The sequence below is a fragment of the Dendropsophus ebraccatus genome, chromosome 4 (assembly GCF_027789765.1).
Source record: "Dendropsophus ebraccatus isolate aDenEbr1 chromosome 4, aDenEbr1.pat, whole genome shotgun sequence".
NCBI classification, from domain to species: Eukaryota; Metazoa; Chordata; class Amphibia; order Anura; family Hylidae; genus Dendropsophus; species Dendropsophus ebraccatus.
In genome coordinates, this window is record NC_091457.1 from 101,244,720 (window position 1) to 101,268,799 (window position 24,080).

A 24,080-nucleotide genomic window follows, 5' to 3' on the forward strand; every position below is an offset into this window, starting at 1 on the left:
GCCTAATTTTTCTATTCTGAGGATGCAGTTGGTCTTTTTTTGGATTATTCATTGGTTAAGGCAGTGAACATAAATGAGCGCAGATGGGATTATCCTTGGCATAGCTCAGTATAAGGCTAAAACTACATGGCAAATTTGGCCTTAACACTTGGCAAAATCAATGATCACTGTCATGCTGCTACATTGCAGCTACTGAGAGAGTTTGCGTATGATGGGACCCGTACATTGCAATGGTCAGAAATTAATCTTATATTTCTGTTGACTGACCGGTAACCTAGCGCAATGTGACCACTTTCAGCATGGCAATAATCCAACAATTACCACTGTACCACGGAGTATTAAAATATAAATTTTAATTATAAGTGTTAAAGTGTGACAATATAGAACAAAAACCCATATCAAAAAAGCATCAGAAACTAGGATTCAAAAAGACATTCTTACCCCTCACTGGTTTATGTAGAGGACACGTCTTTCTTAATGTAAGTGGTGTCCAGTATCTTAAAAGGCGTATTCCACTCAAACACAACTTTTGATACGTTGCTGATTATGGTGAGACTAACAATTCCCTCCATACTTGTTATTATCTATTCAGTCTCTTCCCCCCAGGTTCTGAGCTGCTGCATTCTGCTGAAAATACAAAATTCTGTGTGTGTCTTTCTATGGAAGGAATTGCTAGGGTCCTATTGCACGGATCGATTCTTAACGATAAACTATCGCAAACGAGATTGTTTATCATTAACCTGAAATCGTTCACCATATTACACAGAATGATAGTCATTAGTTACGATCGTTACTACAATCGTTATTGCGATCGTTACTATGATTGTTCAGATCTAGATCAACGACACACAAACGATTTTTTAATTGTTGCCTGCAATTACACAGAACGATTATCGTTTAAATTGGAACAACATAACGATTTTTCGCACGATAATCGTCCCGTGTAGTAGGGCCCTTAGTGTCAGCATGGGCAGCAACATATCAAAAGTTATGTTTCAATGGAATACCTTTTTAAATCCAGGTAGGCCCCCAAAGATAAGATTTAGCTCTTGGTAGCGAAGTCCTCCAGGAGGTCACTAAAAGAGTCGCAGGTGGTAATCATATCATTTGAGCAGCTGGTCCCTACTGCTACCCTGATACACCCTCATTACCTCTGTCCCTCCAGACAGAGCTCCTGTCCTTAGAAGGGCAACTCTGCCACTCTCACCCTGGGGTCCCTAGTTACCCCTATATCACTGTGGCTGCATCCCACCCATCACTGGGGAGGGGTAAGAATGTCTTTTTGAATTCCAGTTTCTAAAGCTTATTTCATGTGGGCTTTTTTTCTATATTGTCACACTTTTTTAACATTTATAATTAAAAGTTTTGTTTAAATACTCTGTCAATATATATTTAGCATGGCAACATGGTAATGCACAACCTGTGTCATGGCCAAAGTCGCAATGGAGCCCTAACCTAAAGCCACTGATTTCAGCCCTAATATACTCCGCTGATCTGTCCCTCTATGAGTCAAAGGAACTGTTTTATCTCTACTTCTGTACATCCCTCATACCATTGTCAACTTGTCTCTTAATGTTTATACTTCCCTCCTTGTCAGCTCACTGTTGAAGCAGAATACGCAACTTACAGTGCCCATTCTGGATTCCTTTTCCAGCCTAAATCTGAACACAGAACTGCTGACAGAGGTAAGGCCAGGGCTACTTCTGTTATCTGTGCTGTGTAGATGGGAACAGTACTTGATGGCTTTATTCATATTGCAGGTGCGCCAGTGGGTCATGTCAACTCTCTGTGCTGTTGATCTAGAAGTAGTTCCTGTTATTGTCAAGTTTATTCTTCACACAGTGACCCCCTCAGATGCTCAGGAGGTGAGAAAATCTTAAAGAAATCCAATTACTTGGCTTGGGTAGTGGATGATTGTGTGTCTGACCACCACTTACTGTATAGCGCAGATTCATTTGAGTGGAGAAGTTGTTTAGCTTTACTTTGCACTGACCTAACAGAGCTACTTGGGCTTTCCCATTGGTGGCTTTATATTAGGGTTCACATGGAAGCCCCTTTTCCCAGCTGTAGTGATTCAGTGCAACTGCTAAAATTTAGAACCAATGGGTATTCTACAAAGTCATTTATATTGGAAGCCGTCTGGTGCACACCTAAAGATCGCCCCCTTTCTCTCTTTACAGGTGATTAACGAACTTCGCAAAAATCTTGATATGGACTCATGTGTCTCGCTGTCACAGGTTCAGGCTGGCAAATCCAAGGCTGGGTAAATGTCACATAATACATCTTCCCTCCCCCCAAACAGTTAATGGATAAACTTATTGTAGATTACGAAATTCACTTATTCTCCAGTATTACAGGGACCCTAGAGAAGAGCAACCAGGACCATATGACAGTCCTAATGGAGGTTATTAAATCAGCTGTCTGGTTTCAGAAGCACACATGTGATGCCTGGATTAAAGTGAGTGCCCTGTATTATTTTAGCATGCATACACTTAAAGCGACTCTGTACCCACAATCTTTCCCCCCCCAAACCACTTGTACCTTCGGAAAGCTGCTTTTAATCCAAGATCTGTCCTGCGGTCCGTTCGGCAGGTGATGCAGTTATTGTCTTATTGTTATTGTCTAACGGACGGGGCTTACATTTGTATATGCATTAGGCTGGCACCACCTTTCCGTCCTTCCTCCCCACCCTCCTCATCTTCAGGAATGATCCAGGAACATTTACTGCTGTTTGAGCTTTACACAGGTGTATTAACTATCCAGCCCATGTGCCAGGCTCACACAGCTGACGAATGGGAAGCAATCTGCCTGGAGCTTTCCTAATGATGAGGAGGGTGGGGAGGAGGGACAGAGAGGGTGTGCCAGCCTAATGCATATACAAATGTAAGCCACGGCCGTTAGACAAGCGGTTTGGGGGGGACAGATTGTGGGTACAGAGTCACTTTAATGGTTTATAATGGCAAATATCACAAAGATAATAATTTCTGCATATTTGTTTTCTAGGCCATAGAAAATGTTGAAACTGTTGAAGAGCTCAAGGTAAATCTTGGTGGTATTCAGTAACATGTATGAAGGTTGGGACGGTCCTAATTACACAGCTTCCCCAGCACAATAATCTAGATGCCTATAGCATGCATAGGGGACACACGGTATGATGGTTTTGTGTATTGGTGAGGGTTCTCATCCTCTTATTACTATTGTTCTCTGACCAGGTTACTGATTTCTTAGTTCTTTTGATCCTTTACACAACAAATTCTAACTGCAAGCAACAAGTGGAGCGTGTGCTGAAGAACAAGGTGCGCTCGGGCTGTATTACAAATCAGCTGCTACAGAACATGTTCAAGAGTCACACACAGGTAAGGGCATTGCCACTAAGAACTGTGCAGTTTGTGTTACACACTTATGTCTCTTATTCACCTTTCTATATTATGATGAGTTGAATTTTTCTTATTTATGACAGGCTATTGCCATCTGAACAGTGTGGGTTATCAGGACTAAAGTCAGTCATATACATTGTCTGTCAAATTCACTGATCTAATGTGCTTGGTGAGGGGGAGAAGTATTGGTTAGTAATTTCAGCATGCCTGATTCCTTTTGTATTCAGGGGCAAAAGAAAGGGGATAACCTACTGCTGGAGGTGTTTGGCAGCATCCTATCCCCTCTGGTCCTTTCCCCAGGATAGACCAGCAGTATATAATGGGTGGGTTGCCGACACCTGGCAACCTCACGGATCAGTTGTTAACTAAAGTTGCAGTATCTGAAATACACTGTGAATGAAGCCAGAAGCATAAAAGGCTTTTTCGTGTAATAACCTGGCAAGGTTACTGCAGCCCAGGTCCCTCAGCCATAGTGCTAGAAAGGTACAAGGAGGAGCTTTTCAATGGTCTTTTAATTGTTTTCTTTGCAGGTTCTTATGTTTTACTTTCCATCAATTCTGTCCTTGGCCCAGACCCTACTGAGATCCCTGGAGCCTGTTGTGTCTTTGTTCGGGAGCCACCTCTTTAAGCATGCCTTTATGGTGTTTGATCGTTACTGTCAGCAGGTAAGTGTGATACATTCACCTATTAATTCCGGTATGTCGTCTGGTATGTCTTGGCGATCATGTTGTAGCAGATGCATGATTAGTGGAAACTGTCTTTTATTACAGTGGAGATCTTGTTAATGTTTTGCAGGAGTTGATTGTAGCTCTGGTGACTCACGTATGCAGCGGGTGTGCTGGCGAAGTGGACACAGCACTGGATGCCATAAGTGATCTGGTCCTCAGTCACACTGCCGCTGTGGCCCTTTACTCAGTTTTCATAAAGGTGGGTCCGTCACCATTGGAATTACTGTCATCTTGCCTTGTTGCATCTGCAGTTCAGGTGATCTGCAAATATTTAGGAACCAGACAAGAAAGGAAAGGGGAAAGGAGCAGGAGATGATGTTCTAGCCTGAAGAGTCAAAATCAAAGAGCAAGTATATGTTATAGGACTGCTACTAAAATGCTTAGATATAAATAAGAATAAGAGCAGGGGACACTGAGGAAGAAGGTAATTTTCTTACCTTCATGCTCAGCTCTGTTTTCCTTAAATCCTGCATTTTATTGATATGTGAGTTAAGCAGTTTGGAGCATTGGCCCTTGATACTGTTCTGCTCATGGGTATTGAAGCAGTGCTCTGCAGTGTCGTCACTCCGGCCGCTCATCACTGCAGAGTGCCAGAGGAATATTAATAAAGAGGGGTGGGTGGACTGGTTCACTGAGGTCTGTATCTCTGCCTCCAGTGCACCAAACCTCTTAATTAACATTTATTAAAAGCAGAATTGCAGGAAAAAGGCACATATTGATAAAAGTAAAAAATTACCTCCTTCCTCAGTATTCTTTCCACTATGGGATGGGAACAGAACAGCAGGTTAGATTCTTCTAACATGCTGTTAGTTTTCCTTTAAGACCACTGTATACATCACATAATGGTAGCAAGGTTTAAGCTCAGTTGTTGGAGTTTTGTCTTACAGGGTATATTAGATCACCTGGATAATCTGAGCTCTCTACAAATCCGCAAACTCTTCCAGATCCTTTGTACTCTTGGTTTCTGCCCAGAAGGTGCCCACATCCAGGTATCAGCATACATTTTCAGCTACAACCAGGCTTATCATTGTAGAATAATAGAACTTGATGTATTTGCTTAGTGCAGTGCTTCCCAACCTTTTCCACCTCGGGGCACACCTTGGAAAAACAAATTTCCTCGGGGCACCCCTACTAAATAATGTTCTACAAAATAAGAAAACCGTCATACAGTGACTCACAGGTGACGTCTTCTTTGATCTGAGGAGTCACTTTCACTTTTCCTCTCCATCCGCCATGATGATTTCTTCCAGCTACTTTTCATCTCTTTAGAACCTGCAAGACAAACAATTCAGGCTCCGCACATTTCTAGCAACTTCCTTTCCCCCTCCTGTCGGCTCCCAAAGTAACTGCGCTGTTTGGTGTTATGTGCAGTAAAGCGAGTAGGAATGTGGGATGCCCCCTGTATGTAGGATCCCCCGCTGTGCCCCCATGAACTAATAATGCCCCATGAACTAATAATGCCCCCAGAGGTGCCCCCATGAACTAATAATGCCCCCAGAGGTGCCCCCATATACTAATAATGCCCCCAGAGGTGCCCCCATATACTAATAATGCCCCCAGAGGTGCTTCCATATACTAATAATGCCCCCAGAGGTGGCCCCCATGAGCTAATAATGCCCCCAGAGGTGCCCCCATGAACTAATAATGTCCCCAGAGGTGCCCCCATGAACTAATAATGCCCCCAGAGGTTCCCCCATGAACTAATAATGCCCCCAGAGGTGCCCCATGAACTAATAATGCCCCAGGGGTGGCCTCCATATACTAATAATGCCCCCAGAGGTGCCCCCATGAGCTAATAATGCCCCCAGAGGTGCCCCCATGAGCTAATAATGCCCCCAGAGGTGCCCCCATGAACTAATAATGCCCCCAGAGGTGCCCCCTTATACTAATAATGCCCCCATAGGTGCCCCCATATACTAATAATGCCCCCATAGGTGCCCCCATATACTAATAATGCCCCCAGAGGTGCCCCCATATACTAATAATGCCCCCAGAGGTGCCCCATATACTAATAATGCCCCCAGAGGTGCCCCCATATACTAATAATGCCCCCAGAGGTGCCCCCATATAGTAATAATGCCCCCAGAGGTGTCCCCATGAACTAATAATGCCCCCAGAGGTGCCCCCATATACTAATAATGCCCCCCCATGAACTAATGATGCCCCCTGCTCTGCCCCTTAAAAAAAAAAAACATCCTACTCACCTAATCCGCGCTGTGCAGGCAGCAGCTCTCCTCCTCCTCTTCTGGCTCCATCTTGCGAGCCGCAGGGACGGGACTTCCGGCAGGCGTGATGACGTCACATGATCACGCCTGCCAGAGAGGTCACGTCCCGGCCTCCCATAGGCTGCTGGTATGAAGTGCCGGCGGCCTATGGGAGTGAATATAGGAGCAGGATGCTGACACTTCCTGCTCCTATATTCTGCTTACTTTAATGTTCCGCCCGCTCATAGTGCGAGGCGGAACATGAAAGTGATCTGTGCATCCCGAGAAGCTGCGCGGCCGCAGCTTCTCGGGATGCTTAAAGTGACAGCGCACATTTCCCACTGGGATCCCGCGGCACCCCTGGCGGGTTCTTCCGGCACACCAGTGTGCCGCGGCACCCCGGTTGGGAAACGCTGGCTTAGTGTCTTCACTATGTTAGGATAGGTCTGTGTGCCAGTATTAATATAGCCTTCTTATGCAGCCAATACAATCAGCAGTTTTAAGGCCTTTTACACCAGCCAGTTATCAGGAATGAGCGTTCCTAAAGGTCCCCATACACCTTCGATAATTGATGGCCATCAGTTATCTCTAGCAGCTGCCATCCGTCCTCTCCATACGCAGCAACATTTAGCATGGCTGAGAGTTCCTGTATTCTTTATTGGGAGGGGTAAGCGGCAGTGAGAGAGCTTTCGCTGTGGCATATTGCTCCTGAAAAAGCAGGGCTTGGGTGGTGGTTCGTCAGGCACGACCCGTCCAAGACAAGTGCATAAACAATTATCTATTCCCATAACAATATATAATGCATGCACACATGTCACAAAACTTGTACAATGGTGCAATCCCACTCTGGAGCACATTGGTGCCCAAGGAGTACACCTCTGTGCAGTCTTTGGATGACTGAATACAGTGTTTGTAATGCGGAGTCTAAATAAAGCTTGTGCTCTTCACTATAATTATTGCTGTGGGGAAAACCATGATAAGTAGCCATGGGGGTCTAGCCACAGTGGCATGTAGTCATACTCCCTTTCAGCCACTCACACATGATTGCCCAGCAATAAGTTCTCAGCAGTCAGGGTGCCAACCAAGTGGCTGGGATGAAGGTGGGGGCAGCATGACTTCATGCCAATTCCATATAAACATGCCTGGGATAAGCGTTTAGCTTTTAGAAAATAAAAATGCAGACAAGATGTACAGTACCAGGTAGTCCTCTACTGCTGACAGTCTTCCATGTTTCTAGAATTAACGCATTCATAGTAATAGAGTTGAATGCATTCTTACTGTACTCTGCTGAATATGTTCACTGATTTTGTATGTAGCCGTAGACTCCTTGACAAATATGCAATGTTTTTGAGACCGTTCCTGTCTGGTTTCTTCTTAAGGATGAGCTGCATATTGTTATAAGAAAGCAACTGTCCAGCACTGCCCTTAAGTACAAGCGCATTGGGGTGATCGGGGCAGTAAGAATGGTGGCAAGCATGGTTGCGCACAACAGGTCAGGAGCACTACATGGCACAGTACCCCCCAATAATGAAATGCCTCATGCTGCATGCATACATATGTCTATCTATAATACAGCATCAGTTCTCTTGTACTACACCCATCGGCTTTTGTGTATCCATTTTATCCATATCTTTAGGCAGAAGTCAGCCGCCAGCAATTCAGAAGCTCCAGCTCTGAGTCCAAATGTCTTCCGGCAGGTGAGTCCTTCTCTGAGGTTCTTATCGACACAGTTAAATGGTCATATTTTTGGTAGAAGTAGAGACTTGCTTATGACTTGCTTTACCATTAAGGAGAATCTGTCAGCAACTCTTTTCAGAAAACGAATTGTTTTTGTAGTCTTCTCGGCAGCTCAGCATGTCTTTGTGTGTTTGTATGTATACAGGTGACATCTCTTTTGGAACTAGCTCGTACATGTTGTGAGCAATCACCACTCTCTGCTGCTTTCTACTATGATGAGCTGGCTGATCTAGTGCAGACAAAAAGTTTGGAGACACAGGTCATGGTAAGATTTATCCTCACTATTTAGAGACCATACAGCTTCCTTTCAGCTGTATACTGCTTAAAGTGTACAGTATCTTGTCATTTACATGTCACTTTTCAGAAATCAAAAGGTATCAAAAGTACAAGTGGTTTTAAGAAACTCTGTAATAGGTTTTATTAAAGGGAATGTGTCACCTAAATTTTCTTTAACTGATTAGACTCAAAAAAAAATGTTCTTTTGTCTGAGCTGTTTTTAACAGCATTTAGTAACCTGCTTTACAGCAAGACTCATGGACATAGACAACAAATGACAGGCTCTGTCTCCTTGAAATAAATGTAAAACATTACTGAGCGTGTTTTTTGACCTGTGCAAAGGTTATTCCACAGGGAGCTGCTATTGTCTCCACTATCTACTGGTGTCACATGTCACTGCAATGCTGCACAAATCACTTTACAGCAGCTTCCTCTATCATCACAGATAGAACAGGAAGCTTAATTATGGCCCCAGTGTTGAGAATGAAAACGTCAGGATATCAGGAGGTAAAGTGCTCAATACAGTGAAATCCTTGGTGCATTGCTCCCTGGGATATATAAATATGCAAGGAAAAAAAAGTCTTTGGTGCCTCATTTAAGAGTCTCAAGATACAGAACTAGTCAGAGCGCTTTAGCGGACAGTGTTATCTTAGGGTCCTATTACACTGAGTGATTTTTAACGATTAACGACTAACGATAAACAATCACAAATGAGATTGTTTATCGTTAACCTGAAATCGTTCACCATATTACACAGAATGATAATCGTTAGTTACGATCGTTACTATGATCGTTATTGCGATCGTTACTATGATCGCTTATTCCTTCTGATCCCAGAAAAACAATGAACAATGTGCTATTACACTGAACGATTAGTGAAAAAACGCGGAACTTGAACGAACGTGGAATTACAGCGAACGATTAACAATAATTTTAGGTTCAGATCTAAATAAACGATCAACGACATACGAACGATTTTTCGATCGTTGCCTGCAATTACACAGAACGATTATCATTTAAATTTGAACGATTTAACAATTTTTCGCACGATAATCGTCTTGTGTAATAGGGCCCTATTCCACCGGACGATTATCGTTCACATAATCGTTAACGATAAACGATCTCAAACGACCGCTATTGCGAAAGACCTGAAAACATTCACTCATTTCCATGGAACGATAATCGTTACTTATGATCGTATTTGCGATTGTTTTTTCTTCGCTATTTCTTTGCTATTGCGGTCGTATCTACTGCGAACGACGTCTTATTCAATGCGAACGATTTGCGAACGTTTTGTGAACGAGCAATGATAAAAATAGGTCCAGGTCTTATAAAGCGATCAACGATTTCTCGTTCGGTCTTTGTGCGTTAACTGCATTTTAACCAAACGATTATCGTTTAGATTCGAAAGATTTAACGATAATCTGAACGATAATTGTCCGGTGGAATAGGGCCCTTAGGCTGGTCTTCTGAGATCAGTGGTCTGTTTCCCAGTGTATTTTAGGCCTGTAAGGGTTTTGGTAGCATAGGGTTTGGCCTACTGTGGCCACAGGATCACCTTCAGCCAATCTTCTTGCCTGTTGGACAGAAACTGCTCCACCTCACCTGTATGTCTGAATCTGTGGAAGATGGTGCAGGAGGCTCTTACAAAGCCAGCTCCAAAGGCTCCAGCCCAGACCTATTAACCCTTGGAGAGATATAACAGACTTCATTCAAACCTAGTCTTAGACCTAGAATTTGGTTAGAAATTAATTTTAGGGAGGGAGAAGAGAGGAGACATTTCAGCTTTCAGCAGATCAGGAGCTTGGAAAAGCCTCTGTGACTGTTTGTATATAAGAAAGGTACCATGTGTCTCCCTGACTTTACTAATATCTTACAGAGTCAGCAGTGTGGAACGGGAATTATAGCTGACAGATTCCCTTTAAATAATCCCACAATGCATGTTTATATGCATCCTGTATAGTGCAGAGCAGCCAGGTAACCTGACTCTGCTAAAGAAGCAAGGAATAGGTCCAAAACACAGAAAAAGATGCAAATCTTTGCCTTGTCATTTTTCTATGTCGGTTGCTCTCCTGGTTTTGGCTATAAAATAATGAACAATATAAGGGCCAGATACTGACAAAACTACTTTTTTTATTGCTATTACTATTTTTCTGCAGATATAAGTTTTATTAGATTTTTCTTTTTCCCTCTTGTTTGGCCAACAGAAGTGACTGTCTAATGTACTATTGTATATTATGTCACAGGCATTATTTCACACATATTGTGATTTTATTTTTGGTTTTATGTGGACTTTTTGCCTCTGAAATGAAGTGAAGCAATACACATCCGTTATACTTGTACAGCCTTTCACCTGTGACATCTTTTCACTTGTGACATCTTTTATTTATTGTTTAAGCTGTATTTTTTTAAACTATTCTGTCAATCAAAGCTCCATGTTTTGTCATATTTACAGGCATCTGATGCTTGAAGTCAGTGAATTTTCTTAATTTCTTCTTGTCTGGTACAGGAACATTTGAGGAAGACTGTGGTGGAAGATTTTCAGGATGATTATGTTGTGGATCTGGACCAGGCAGTAGATGGGTGTGTATATACATTTATGTTCTTTTCTAGATTCTTTTCTCCTGATGTGGCTCTTAATTCTTCACACACACAAATAACATACTGATGATTTCTGTCCGGTTACCCCCCAACATCCCAAAACCAGAAGCACTGTGATCAGTCTCTGACTGACCCCAAGTAGGTTATGCTGCTATATGTACTTAGTGTCTTTTTGATAAAATCTGCAATTCCTGCCTACACCTCAAAGCAAATGAACCAAACAGTGTCCAAATTCTTGTGTTCTTCAATTAACAACTGTGGTGTCCAGGGCTGTTTTAATCCTAAATCAGCAACTTATCGTATATGGTTCTACTCCTGGTACCCAGTTTCCGTAAAACAGCAACAACACTGGTTGTTTTTACGCTCCAGAAGTGCAGGTGAAGTCTAGACCTCCAGACTTTTTTTTTCCCTGTGAGTTAAATTCGAATTTTACCAAAATTGCATGCATTTTTATTGCTTCAGACATTTAAAAGCAAACATTTCTGTGAGTATATAAACTTGCATAAAAGATAAAGTGGTTTGAATAAATTAGAATATCAACAGTAATTTATTTTTTTCAGTAATTCAATTCAAAAAGTGACCTTATATATTCTATAATCATTACATACAGAGTGAACTTTTCCAAACGTTTATTTCTGTTAAAGTTGATATGGATTACAGCCAAGAAAAACCCAAAAGTCAGTATTCCAGAAAATTTGAATAATTAACCCAAAACAACTGCAGTGGCTTCCTAAGTGTTATAAAAGGTCCCTTAGTCTGGTTCAGTATGCAACACAATCATGGGGAAGACTGATGACTTGACAGATGTCCAGAAGGAAGTCATTCACACACTTCATAAGGAGGGTAAGCCACAAAAGTTCATTGCTAAAGAAGCTGGCTGTTCTTAGAGTGCTGTATCAAAGCATATTAATGGAAAATTGAGTGGAAGGAAAAAGTGTGGTAGAAAAAAGGTGCACAAGCAACCGGGAGAACCGCAGTCTTAACAGGATTGTAACAAAAATGCCATTCAAAAATTTGGGAGAGATTCACAAAGAGTGGACTGCTGCTGGAGTCAGTGCTTCAAAAGCCACCACATACAGACGCCTGCAGGACATGGGCTACAAGTGTTGCATTCCATGTGTCAAGCCACTCCTGACCAAGAAACAACGCCAGAAGCGTCTTATCTGGGCCAAGGAGAAGAACTGGACTGTTGATCAGTGGCCCAAGGTGCTGATTTCAGATTAAAGTAAATTTTGCATTTCATTTGGAAATCAAGGTCCCAGAGTCTGGAGGAAGAGTGGAGAGGCTGTACACACAATCCAAGCTGCTTGAGGTCTAGTGTGAAGTTTCCACAATCAATGATGGTTTGGGGAGCCATGTCATCTGCTGGTGTAGGTTCACTGTGTTTCATCAACGCCAAAGTCAACGCTGCCGTCTACCAGGAAATTTTAGAGCACTTCATGCTTCCCTGTGCTGAAAAGATTTTTGGAGATATAATTTTCATCTTTCAGCAGGGTTTGGCACCTGTCCACACTGCCAAAAGTACCAATACCTGGTTTACTAACAACAGCATCACTGTGCTTGATTGGCTAGCAAACTCGCCAGACCTTGTCAGATATTGTCAAGAAGAAGATGAAAGACACCAGACCCAACAATGCAGACGAGCTGAAGGCCGCTATCAAAGCAACCCGGGCTTCAATAACACCTCTGCAGTGCCATCAGCTGATCGCCTCCATGCCACGCCGCATTGATGCCGTCATTCATGCAAAAGGTTCCCCCGACCAAGTATTGAGGGCATTTACTGTACAGACTTTTCATTTGGTCGACATTTCTGTGTTAAAAACATTTTTTTTTTCAGTTGTTTTTATATAATATTCTAATTTTCTGAAATACTGACGGGTTTTTCTTGGCTGTAATCCATAATCATTAACTTTAACAGAAATAAACACTATTCTAATTTATTGTTAACCACTGTATGTTGGTTTGTGGCACTGTATTTGTCATGCCTGATACGTATTGGAACAGAATATCAAAGTTAAAATATTGCTGAGTTAGTGCATAAATAAATACAGATAACCCACCGCCGGCCGGAGCATACTATACCTGGTCCACACTCCGGCTTGCTTCGTAGGCTCCCAGCATCTGGACAGCCTAGAACCCCTGAAGCAAGTTGGAGTGGGTAATGGATGTCAATCCCGCTACAAGTATGTATTCTCATTCAAAATGACTGACAAGGAATCCACAGCGGATTTTGCTGTAAATTCAAATTTGCAGCGTAAAATCCGCTGCGGATCCGTTACATGCGAATCTGGCCATAAGCAAGAAAAACACAAGCTCTAATCCCAGTTAAAAACACTTAAAAAATTCTAACATCACAAGAGGGGTCAGTACAATACAAATGATCCGTATAGCCAACACTAAGCACATGCATGTATGGCTCCACACCCCACAAATAGAGTAAATATGTAAAAACACCAGACCTCACTTACTGTATTTGTAAACATACTCCAGCAATATAAAGTGCAATTGTACTCACAAATCCAAATATAAAATATATCTCTAATCTACAGATGCATGTAAATGGTGCAAAAAAAATCACTAGTGAAAATATAGTGACCAGTGCTGGGGGGAGGCGATAGTAGGATATTACCATGTGGAGTGTGGCCGGCAGAGTGTTGCATGGAGAACCCTACGCGTTACATCCCGATCCCAGAACTTCGTCTATAAGTTGTTGCCATTTTGTTATGTTATACTATGTGCACCTGTTACTTGGTTGTGCAAAAACCCTAGTATAGGATAACAAAGTATGGAAGAAGTAGCTATAGGCATAAGCACTTCAAAAAGCCACACACCAAGGACCAAGTGCAAAAGTAACCTAGAGTAACCAAGTAACCAGGAGCACCATTGTCATAGGATAAAGCTGTGAGACAGCCAAATGTGTATCTGGTAGGTTGGTACAATTTGCTTCAGCTTCATGGGTCTTTTTTTCTGCAGGACCCATCTGTTTCCAGTAAAAGCCATGTATAACCTGGAGGATGATGAGAGTCAGAATGTTGTTGTTATCAATCTCCTTCCACTCCTGTCACAAGAGATGGCTAATAAGGGTTCTGGCCCACCAGTCACAGAAGGACAGTAAGTTATTATGGGTGCTTGGTATCTATGCCTTTTAAAGTATGATGCTGAATTTGTAATCTCATGCTTCTTGCCCCTCATATGTGTAATAGACTATACTTGCGATGGAATCATTCATCTGAGGTGTTTCCACTGTTCAGTTAGGAGAGAAGGAAAGTTTTCCAGCAATATTCTGTTCTTGCAAAGCATTTCCTATCTATGCCTTTATGACAGGCAGATGTAAGCAATAAACACAGATTCCAGGAATTGCTCAAGCCCCTATAACTTGGGGCGACTGGAGGAGCAAACGAGCGCTGCCACTGCTATTGCACGCGGCAGCAGCGAATGGGTGAGTGGGGGGGTTGATTGTTAGATCGTCCTGGCAGCCCATAGCAGATAGCAGCGGTGTGCTGCCGCTGCTCCTCTTCTATGGAGCGACAGCAGCAGATCGTTGCTATATTAGTTGTTTGTCTTTCAACATGATGAAAGACAAACAACTGCAACGATCAGCCAACATCGTTCATGTTGACTGATCATTGCCTATCGTCCGATAATCGTTTTGCATAATAGGGTCTTCAGTTATAGAGTAACCAAATGTGATCTGCAGACCCTTGTAACTGAGCTGTTGCTGTATACAGGGTGGTCTTGGAGATTCTGTGACTTTTTATTACAGTGTAATATACCACACCATGTTATAAATATCTTTTGTCATTCATTATTCTGTATGTGTGCTTGTGACTGTCTATATTTAACATGGGACACCTTTCCCCCTACAGCCTTGTCTCTCCTCTTTGCTTGTCCCCATTTTTCCGATTGCTGCGTCTCTGCATAGAGGACGAGTTTGATGGTAACTTGGATGAAATTGATGCATTGTTAGGTAAATTCTTTTATTTCTGTTAAATCCACATGATGTTATAGACTGATGCTGCACTGTCTGTGTACTTTATAAATCCTCTCTTCACCTCAGTGTGAAATAAATAAAAAAAAAAACATTCTGTCACAAACTGCATTAATTGTCAGCTCTATGAGTATTCAGCAGGAATTCTGGGAAGGTTGGATGAGGGAACTACTTTACATATCCTTTTTTCCAAAATTCCTAGTGGAGCGTGAATGGCCTGTAAGTGTCCACACATTTTTATGACATATCTCCCTAGGTCCCACTATGAAATACTTTAAAAAGTGGTGTGAGAGCTTTCTTCTTGCTGCATGATATGTGATATATGGCCAACGAGAGGATTGTATCCCGTAATCTATTCTACATTGTGTCCCTGTATAGGCTGCCCACTCCACCTCACAGACCTGGAAGTTACTGACAAACTGGAGTCTCTGTCCAAGCAAGAACGGGAATTCCTGTGCTCTCTTCTCTTCTTGGCTATTAACTGGTTCATAGAGGTAAACATGAGAAAGTCTCAATATCCTGCACTTATAGCTGGAACCTTCTAAGTGACAATGAGTTGTTCCCTGCAGGTGGTCAATGCATTCTGTAAGCAGTCAAACGCTGACATGAAGGGGAAAGTGCTCAGTCGTCTACAGAATATCACATGGCTGCGGTCCGTCTTGGAAAAGTGTTTGCCTGGTATCTCCTGTCTGTCCTCCCACAGTTTTTAGCCATAGACATGATAAGTGTTGCAACTAAATTCTGCTTAAAAAATCTAACCCGGCAGTTATTTTTTTCAACACACTGAAAATCAGTGTGATGAACGCCATCTTTAGGGTACATCCACATGAGATTACAAAAAGGCAGTGAACCCAGCCTTAAACTGTGCAGGCTGCTGCTGTTTTTTTGCAGAATATAAAGGTTTTAAATAATAGTTAAAAAAAAAGTTTTTATTGGTTGTGTTCTGGGTGTTCAGATCCCTACAGATCGCTGGAATGAGCTGGGAGAAGCATGTGGCTGAGCACTTCTTTCCCCATCTTTGTTCACTGCAGAACACTGACCCACAGACTTTTGGGTAGGAAACGGGTAAGGGCACTATTACACGGAGTGATAATCTGCAGAATCAGGATGAATTCTGCAGATATCCCTCCTTGTAATAAAGACAACAATCAGCTGAAGAAATAATCATTGGCTGATCGTTGTCCTTTGACATGTTTTTTAAAGATCATTGGCTCCCAGTTGCGCATTGCTACATGTAATAGGGATGCACGGCTGATGGCTGAGAAATGTGTTTTCATATTTTAGTGTACATTCGTATAGGTTTTTATCTCTACCATTTTGGATACAGCTCAAATAATACTGCCCTAAATGTTACTACCTACGGGATGTATACTCATTTTCAGCCTTTTTATTTTTCCTTCAGCTTGTCCTGGTTATATTCCTCCATGTGCACATTTTGACTGTGAGCAGACTGAGGTGTCACCTCCTGTGTTACCTGCAGTCATCGTAGCAAAGAAGACAAGGAAAGGTATTATTGTCTTGAAAAGTTGCCTATAATCCTAGAAATGTTAATTAGCTTTTGATAAAGAAATGAGGGCACGGTTTTGGACAAGTTTGTGATCACAAATGTGGGAGACGTGGCCTTACTTGACAGCTGATGGGGTGGCCAGTTGCATCAGATAAGTAAGAAGAGTTCAGGAGCCGATATCATCTTCACGTGCTAATGTAGCCTTGGGCCTTGGCCCTGAACTCCTGACCAGCATTGCCCTGAGGGTAAAGTGCAGGAGAGGGTATGTTTGTGTCTGAGTTTACGCTCATGGCAGCATTTGTTATATTTAAGGAAAGAAGCGGCCACTGGAAGATGGGAAGAACTCCTCCACAGAAGCCTCACAGATTGAAGAACAGCTGGACTCTGTGCCACTCGAAACCCAGAAAAGCCAGGCTGAGAAGGTAGTCCAGTTCCATAGACTGTTTTGAGGTTTCCGGTCCCTGTCTTCATTCTTTTCTTTACTATCAGTATTTCTTTTCTTCATTACTGTATTATGTCTTACCATGCTATTGATGACCCAGGAGAAAGAGGAAAACGGCAGACCTTCCATCAGCTTGAGCAGCTTCCGGGCATACTTCAGGGAGTTGGATATTGATGTGTTTACAGTTCTCCAAAGTGGTCTCCTCACACGTTCGCTACTGGATTCTAATATGTGTACAAAGGTAATCTTGATGTGTGCTGCAGAGCCGCTTTAGTTCTAGCACATTTTTAGTTGCTGTTAGGAAAATAAAAATAACCATCTGAATTTTTGTATGTTGTAAAGGGCAGTGTCAGTCTGGTCCATACACGTCACATGATATAACCCTAGTAAGAGATCAGGGCTGTACTGTGAGAGACTCCAGCAGGCTTTCATTCTCTGTGCAGGTGTACTGATACTGTCATGTGTCCTGCAGGCTACAGAAGTGGTGCAGCTGGGACCGGCCGAGCTTGTCTTTCTCCTGGAGGATCTGTCCTGCAAAACTGAATACATTCTAAAGGCCTCAAAGAGAGCTCCCTTACTGAAGGTAACACTGATCTGTGAGCTGGTGTCATTGTGTCTTAATATCCTGGCCATACCACTACAGAAGGTGACAAATCAATATAGATATGTAAGTAAGGGGTCACATCTGGTAATCTTTCCTGATACTGATTTGGTTGGCATTTATTTAACCAACATGACAGCTCTACTTTCAGATGGATCCCATTGACTTATAGTAGGGTTCATCAGGTTTCTATCAGGGTTCCAGTTTTTTTAATGGCAAGAAGAGCACGGCAGGTGAAGCTATCCCTGACTGCAAACTCCCAAACCATGACAAAGTATACACTGTTTGGTAGTAGGCTGTAAATTCTGTATACAGACTACTGCTACATCATGATTTGCTACGTAGCCACTGCTGCACCAGTTCTCTATTGTAACATGTCTGGCAGCAGTCTGTATATATGATATGATATGTAGGCTGTTGCTGTGTTATTGCAAGAATAGTATGAAAAACGGTGCTAATAGGCATTGCTGTATCAATCCAATATTCTAATTGGTCTATGGTGGCAGTGCCTTGCAAAAGTATTAAAATGGATATTTGGGGGCTTTATACTATTTGGTATACACAACATGTATGTCACGTGAAGGGTACACAATTCTTCTTACTATCACAGAAACAAGGAACCACCTAAAGAGTTGAAGAAGCCTCTAAACCCTGTTGTGAATTCTTCGATGGGTGCAGTTTTCTTTTAATGGGGTGACTTAGGGAATTTTTTAGCATACAGGCCTCTCAAATGCCCTTCAGAAATTAATTGGTCTCTTTTACAAAAATCAATGGAAATGTTCATGAGAAAAAAATGAAAATTTGAAAAAAAAATTTTTGCTATTGAAAATGGGGCTGATTAGAATTTTCTATTTTTTTTTACATATATATTTTCAAAATAATTTTTATTTACGATATTTATTTGCTTCTCTCTTTAAAATTCCTGTGTGTTGACTTTTATAAACAGTCAGGTTGCTTAGGCTGGGTTCACACTGCATTTTTGCAATCTATTTTGTTCATCCCATTTATGCAAAAAAACATTCAAAAGCTTCTGTTTTGATCCATTTTTCCATTGGCTTCCATTAAAAAAAAAAAACAGATCAAAACAAATCTTTCTTTCTTTTAGTGTACAGAAAAATGTGGTCAGCCACATTTTTGTGTAGGCTAAGAAAACTGATGTGTTTTTTATCTGTTTTTATTAGAATTGAACTCAATTGCACACAAATACATTCATTTTTTCAGCGGTTTTTCATCCTTTTATTTATTTATTTGTTTTTTACATAAAACGTAGGGAAAAAAAAACTGTTTGCAAAAACGCAGTGTGAACCCAGCCTTATACTAGTCCATGCATAGGAATTCTAATTGCCCCTTTTCCCCCATAAATCCTATGAAAAGACAAAATAAAATATATAAAGTCAGTTATATGTTTTATGAGTTTGTTTTTTGGGGAAAATTGCCACTGCAGTACCAGAACCAGAAGTGGATTCAAATGGGAAGGAAAATTATAAAGGGAGGACTTGTTCTTTTCTGGATCATCTTCTGGTTTTGGCACAAAGACTGCAGTGGCAGTTTTGAAAAAGACTGTGTGTGATTCCAGCCTCATACACTAATGTCTTTCAGGCTGCACAAAGCTCTAGTTCACAGCATTTTAGACACTGAAGGACATTTATCAAGACTGGTGTGCTGCCAGTGGGCTTAAACCATGATAAATCCAGCTTGGGAAGAGGCCTCATACAGGCAAAAGAATCCAAACTCCAGCAGGTTTTCTTTAAAATGTTGGCTTGATATCATCATTCTGTATAGTGGTAATCACTGATGTCCTTTTTTGTAGGTGAAGGACACGAAGAGCATAGAGTTCTCACATCTGTGTCACCGAACCCCACAAGAAGTGGTACAAGTGGTTGTTGGACTTCTGAACTCACTGTGCAACCATGTGGAAAACATGCACAACTATTTCCAGGTCTGAAGTCATAAAACAGAGGGATCACTGAAGGGTCCTGTTTTGTTTGTTGGGTTTTTTTTTTTTTTTGGCTAATGGTCCTTTTCTTTGGCAGACACTGCTGACTGAGAATAATGGTGTGGTTGATGCTCCAGGGGTTGACGGGAGGGAACACCAGTACATGGCCTCCTGCTACCACTTGCTCCTGCAGGTTTTCCATACTCTCTTTGCCTGGTTTGTGCCATTACTTTTTTAAATGTTAATAGTAATCCGAATATTGGTCACACGCCCAAATTATGGACTTGTGATGAGGTGTGGAGGGTTTCATATTTGTTTAGAAGGTAATGTTAGGACTTTTATTTGTTCAGGAATGGATTTTTACTGCATGAGAACAGGGATTTGTTGAAGTCTGCGCTTACAGTGTTTGCAGACAGAATAAAGGAATCTGAGTCGTCACTGGATATAACAGAGCAGATCAGGTAGATTACCATTGTATATGCTTTCTCTCCAGAGCCGCTACACTTTCACTGTTTCTTGTTTGTGTTTCATGTTTGTGTTCATGGCTTTTTTTTTCTCAGCCACAGTTTCAGCTACTTTCAGAACTTGTGTAGTAGTGTCCCCACATTCTCCGCCGCACTATGCGTCGCACAGCTGCTGATCACACTGGCAGAGAAGACAGACACCTCACAGTATCGCAGCAAGATTGGTATGCTTGCCTCGCTTATTTATTCATTTTAATCGTTTATATGTTATGTAGATAGAATTGAATATTGTTCTTTTGGAAACAGCTTCCATTGTAAAAGGTTTTCTGTGTCAGTCCTGGATCCAACCCAGCGGTGAGCGCGAGAGGGGTACTCGATTTAATGAAACACTGCAGGGCATGTTGGGGTGAGTATTACAATGCATGTTCTGATGCAGCAGGTTTCCTGTTCACAGTATTCTGTATCTGTAGGGGGGAGGATGAAAAATGCTAGACCAGTGTTTTTCTTTATAGACCCATTACAGCCCTCTTGGTTAAAGGGGTTATCCAGCGCTACAAAAATATGGCCACTTTCTTCCAGAGACAGCACCACTCTTTTCTCCAGTTCAGGTGTGGTTTGCAATTAAAGTGAATGCACCATCAGGCTCGGGCTGAAGCACTGTGGGTGGAAACCCCTGCCACTCTATGATATGGCTCCATTGACTGTAACAGAGTCGCGTCATAGAGGGGCGGTGGTTTCCTCCCACTTGAGGTGGGTCGGAACTGAATTACAAAACTTCCACCCAAACTGGAGACAAAAGTGGTGCTGTCTCTGGAAGAAAGTGGCCATGTTTTTTTTTAGCACTGGATAACCTCTTTAAAGGACAAGTGCCATAAAAAACTTTTTCCCAGTAATTGAAGCACATTACAAAGTTATATAACTCTGTAATATGCTTCATTCACCTATCTGCCTCCCTTTCCTGTCTTTTCCCCCCTCCACCCCCCCACCAGGAAGTGTCCTGACTCACACAGACCTGATTACTGTAGTCACCAGGCAGCTCCTTCTTGTGAGCATGAGTCATCAGCAGGAGGGCTGCTCTAGGTCCTGTTACACCATCCTCCCCCTCCCCTCCTTGTCAGGTGACTCTGCTTGCTCAGCTTATCTTCTCTAGTGACATGACTCCTTCACTGAGTCCACAGCAGCAGGAGAGAGGGTATGAGGGGAGGGGGGAGCTGATAAGCAAGTGAGATGTGACAAGTGATGGCTTGCAGTTGTTCAGCCAATGGGAGCTGAGCAAGCCTGTCACCTGACAACGCAGGGGAGGGGAGAGGCTAGTGTAACAGGAGAAGGAGCTGAGAGAAGAGCTTGGTGACGGTGACGACAGTAATGAGGTCTGTGTGAGTCAGGACACTTCCTGGTGGGGGGTGGAGGGGGGAAAAGACAGGGAAGGGAGGCAGATAGGTGATTGAAGCATATTACAGAGTTATATAACTTTGTAATGTGCTTCAATTACTGGGAAAAAGTTTTTAATGGCACTTGTCCTTTAAGCTGCTAGTATTCACAAGAAATAGTAAGCATTTTTTATTTCATTTCTAGTAATATTAATAGTGTTTTTTATGTCAATATATTGCAGTATTTATCTTGATTATGCTGATGTTCTTGAAGCCATTGAAGAAATCTGTGGAACAGGTGTGTCTGAGCTGATGAATGCACCCAAGGATGGAAACTCATCCACCTACCCCACCTTAACAAGGTAAGAACAAGCCAGGCCAAGCAGGTCTATGTATTTGCCTAGGCTGACTGCCTTCACTGTTGTGTTTGGTATTATGTAAAAACTGTTTCCAGACTTTTACTTTGAGTCACTCCTTAAAGAAGTCCGGCAATTTTTTTTTCATTAATGTATTCTATTGCCCCCAAAAGCTATACAAACGTTTACAAAGTGCTTTTTTCCCCTGCACTTAAAACTGCATCAAGGCTTAACTTCCTGGATAACATGGTGATGTCACGACCCGACTTGCAGAGCTGTGCGGGCTGTGGCTGCTGGAGAGGATGATGGCAGGGGGACACTGAGGGACACAGGGCACTGGAGGGACACTGAACATCCCTCTGCCATCATCCTCTCCAGCAGCCACAGCCCGCACAGCTCTGGGAGTCGGGTCGTGACGTCACCATTTTATCCAGGAAGTGTAGCCTTGATGCAGTAGTAAGTGCAGGGAAAAAAGCACTTTATAAGCATTTCCCGTAATAAGTGTATATTGGTGATTTATATAACTTTTGAGGGGGGTCATACAATACTTTAGTAAAATTTTTTAACTTTAATAAAAATTTTGCCAGACTTCTACTTTGATTCGGCAGATCATTGCTCTGTGTAATAAAGACGAGCAGCCGATGACAATGATCATCAGCTGATCCTTTCTTTAGGTCCTGACTAGAGATGAGTGAACCTCGAGCATGCTCAAGTCCATCCGAACCTAAACTTTCGGCATTTGATTAGCGGTGGCTGCTGAAGTTGAATAAAGCTGTAAGGCTATGTGGAAAATATGGGTATAGTCATTGGCTGTACCTATGTTTTCCAGACAACCTTAGAGCTTTGTCCAACTTTAGCAGCCACCGCTAATCAAATGCCAAATGTTCGGGTTCGGATTGACTAAAGTATGCTCGAGGTTCGCTCATCTCTAGTCCTGACCTAAAATCATTGGCTGCTTGTCACCATCTTGTCCATAGGATTGCAGCAGCACACCTGGTGGATTTTCTTGGTGCCCCAATGTGCCACCACACCCTGGTTGGGAATCACTGATGTAGAATATAGTGTTCAGTATAGCGACTGTTCTGACTCCTCTCCTTAGTGTTTAGTATAAGACCCGACTAACGGTTTCTCTAGTGTTCAGTATATGATCCAGTTTGACTGCCTTTGTCCTGTGTAGTGTTCAGTACAAGGCCTGGACTGACTGCTTTCCTATTTAAGTGTTGAGTATAGGGCCTGTACTGACTGCTCCCACTCTCTTTTGTTCAATATAGAGTCCAGACTGACCACTGCCACACAGTAATATTTAGTATAGAGCCCAATTGCTCTTGCACTGTACTGTTCAGTATAAGGCTAGGACTGACTACTGTCATTCTGTAGGTTTTAGAATATGACAAAGATTGACTGCTGTCCCTCTGTAGTATTGAATTTAGGCCTGTCCTTCTGGCCAGGCCTATGTGTATGTCCCTATGTGTAGTGTACAGCATGTGGCAAAGACCGGCTGTTGTGAACCTTTAGTGATCAGGATCACGTCTTTATTTTAGTTTTCTTTGTTACAGACAAACATTTGTGGTTTTCTTCCGTGTTCTAATGGACAAGTTGGAGAAGCATGTAAAAAGCATTCCAGTTCGAACTAAAAATGACAGTCACCAGGTACCAAGCTCTTTAATAACTGTTCTTTGCTTCTTTCACTCACTCAATAATTAAAGTGTACCTGTTGTTATAACTTTCAAAATCTAAATCAACAGTAGATGTGATATAAAGCAAGTTTGCAATATACATTCATTATTTTTGTTGTTGTTTTCATGCTGTAAAACAAAGCTGACCTTCCCAGAAATCCAGGTCCACGGCTCAATGTGTCCATCAGTCACGTGACTGCCTTCTCTCTGTGGGCATTGAGATGGCCTGGAATACACAGGAAAACAGGAAGTGCCGGGTTTTCCATGATAACTTAAAAATAAATAATAAATGTAAATTGCAAACCTGCTTTATATATATTTATATCACATCTACAGTTGATTTAGACTTTGAAAGTTATAACAACAGGTACACTTTAAAAGTTATGTTAGCAAACAGTATTTCCTCAGTACTTTCCCTTTTACTGGCTCTCTGCACATGCAGGCTTTTTAGTCAGACAATTAGGAGGGTTAAAGTGACACTGTCACCCCCTTTGTTCATTTTGACATCTCTACACAGGTGTAAAGGGTAAATTTAGTGTTTTTCATACCTTATTTCATATCATATGTCATGGTGCTTGTTCAAGTAAAAAGTGTCCTTTTATCATCTGCAGATTGTATTAAGTGGGCGTGGCCTCGCGGCACTAGCGCCACATAACCCCGCCCACAACGGCACAATTGGCCCCGCCCCCTCGCCGGCCATTGGAACAGGCTGGCCGAAAGGTCTAGACTCCACCCCCTTTACGTTGGACAACCAATATGCGTCAAGGGGGCGGGGCCAACCGTGCCGTTGTGGGCGGGGTTATGTGGCGCTAGTACC

General features: G+C 42.2%; 1 protein-coding gene across 1 annotated transcript in view; it reads left to right on the forward strand.

The window, feature by feature from the left end:
- Window positions 1-24,080, forward strand: part of FANCD2 (FA complementation group D2) — a 64,693-nt gene that overhangs the window by 31,077 nt on the left and 9,536 nt on the right. The window contains exons 10-37 of the mRNA XM_069966487.1: window positions 1,598-1,685; window positions 1,761-1,865; window positions 2,181-2,263; window positions 2,350-2,458; window positions 3,004-3,039; window positions 3,213-3,356; window positions 3,908-4,042; window positions 4,173-4,304; window positions 4,993-5,094; window positions 7,689-7,801; window positions 7,946-8,006; window positions 8,192-8,311; window positions 10,832-10,905; window positions 13,897-14,034; window positions 14,790-14,890; window positions 15,290-15,405; window positions 15,481-15,589; window positions 16,314-16,418; window positions 16,731-16,840; window positions 16,961-17,101; window positions 17,333-17,443; window positions 19,272-19,400; window positions 19,495-19,613; window positions 19,748-19,858; window positions 19,958-20,085; window positions 20,168-20,267; window positions 21,474-21,593; window positions 23,144-23,237. Coding sequence (XP_069822588.1) covers window positions 1,598-1,685; window positions 1,761-1,865; window positions 2,181-2,263; window positions 2,350-2,458; window positions 3,004-3,039; window positions 3,213-3,356; window positions 3,908-4,042; window positions 4,173-4,304; window positions 4,993-5,094; window positions 7,689-7,801; window positions 7,946-8,006; window positions 8,192-8,311; window positions 10,832-10,905; window positions 13,897-14,034; window positions 14,790-14,890; window positions 15,290-15,405; window positions 15,481-15,589; window positions 16,314-16,418; window positions 16,731-16,840; window positions 16,961-17,101; window positions 17,333-17,443; window positions 19,272-19,400; window positions 19,495-19,613; window positions 19,748-19,858; window positions 19,958-20,085; window positions 20,168-20,267; window positions 21,474-21,593; window positions 23,144-23,237 — 3,034 coding nt within the window. The remainder of the gene's footprint in view (window positions 1-1,597; window positions 1,686-1,760; window positions 1,866-2,180; window positions 2,264-2,349; window positions 2,459-3,003; window positions 3,040-3,212; window positions 3,357-3,907; window positions 4,043-4,172; window positions 4,305-4,992; window positions 5,095-7,688; window positions 7,802-7,945; window positions 8,007-8,191; window positions 8,312-10,831; window positions 10,906-13,896; window positions 14,035-14,789; window positions 14,891-15,289; window positions 15,406-15,480; window positions 15,590-16,313; window positions 16,419-16,730; window positions 16,841-16,960; window positions 17,102-17,332; window positions 17,444-19,271; window positions 19,401-19,494; window positions 19,614-19,747; window positions 19,859-19,957; window positions 20,086-20,167; window positions 20,268-21,473; window positions 21,594-23,143; window positions 23,238-24,080) is intronic.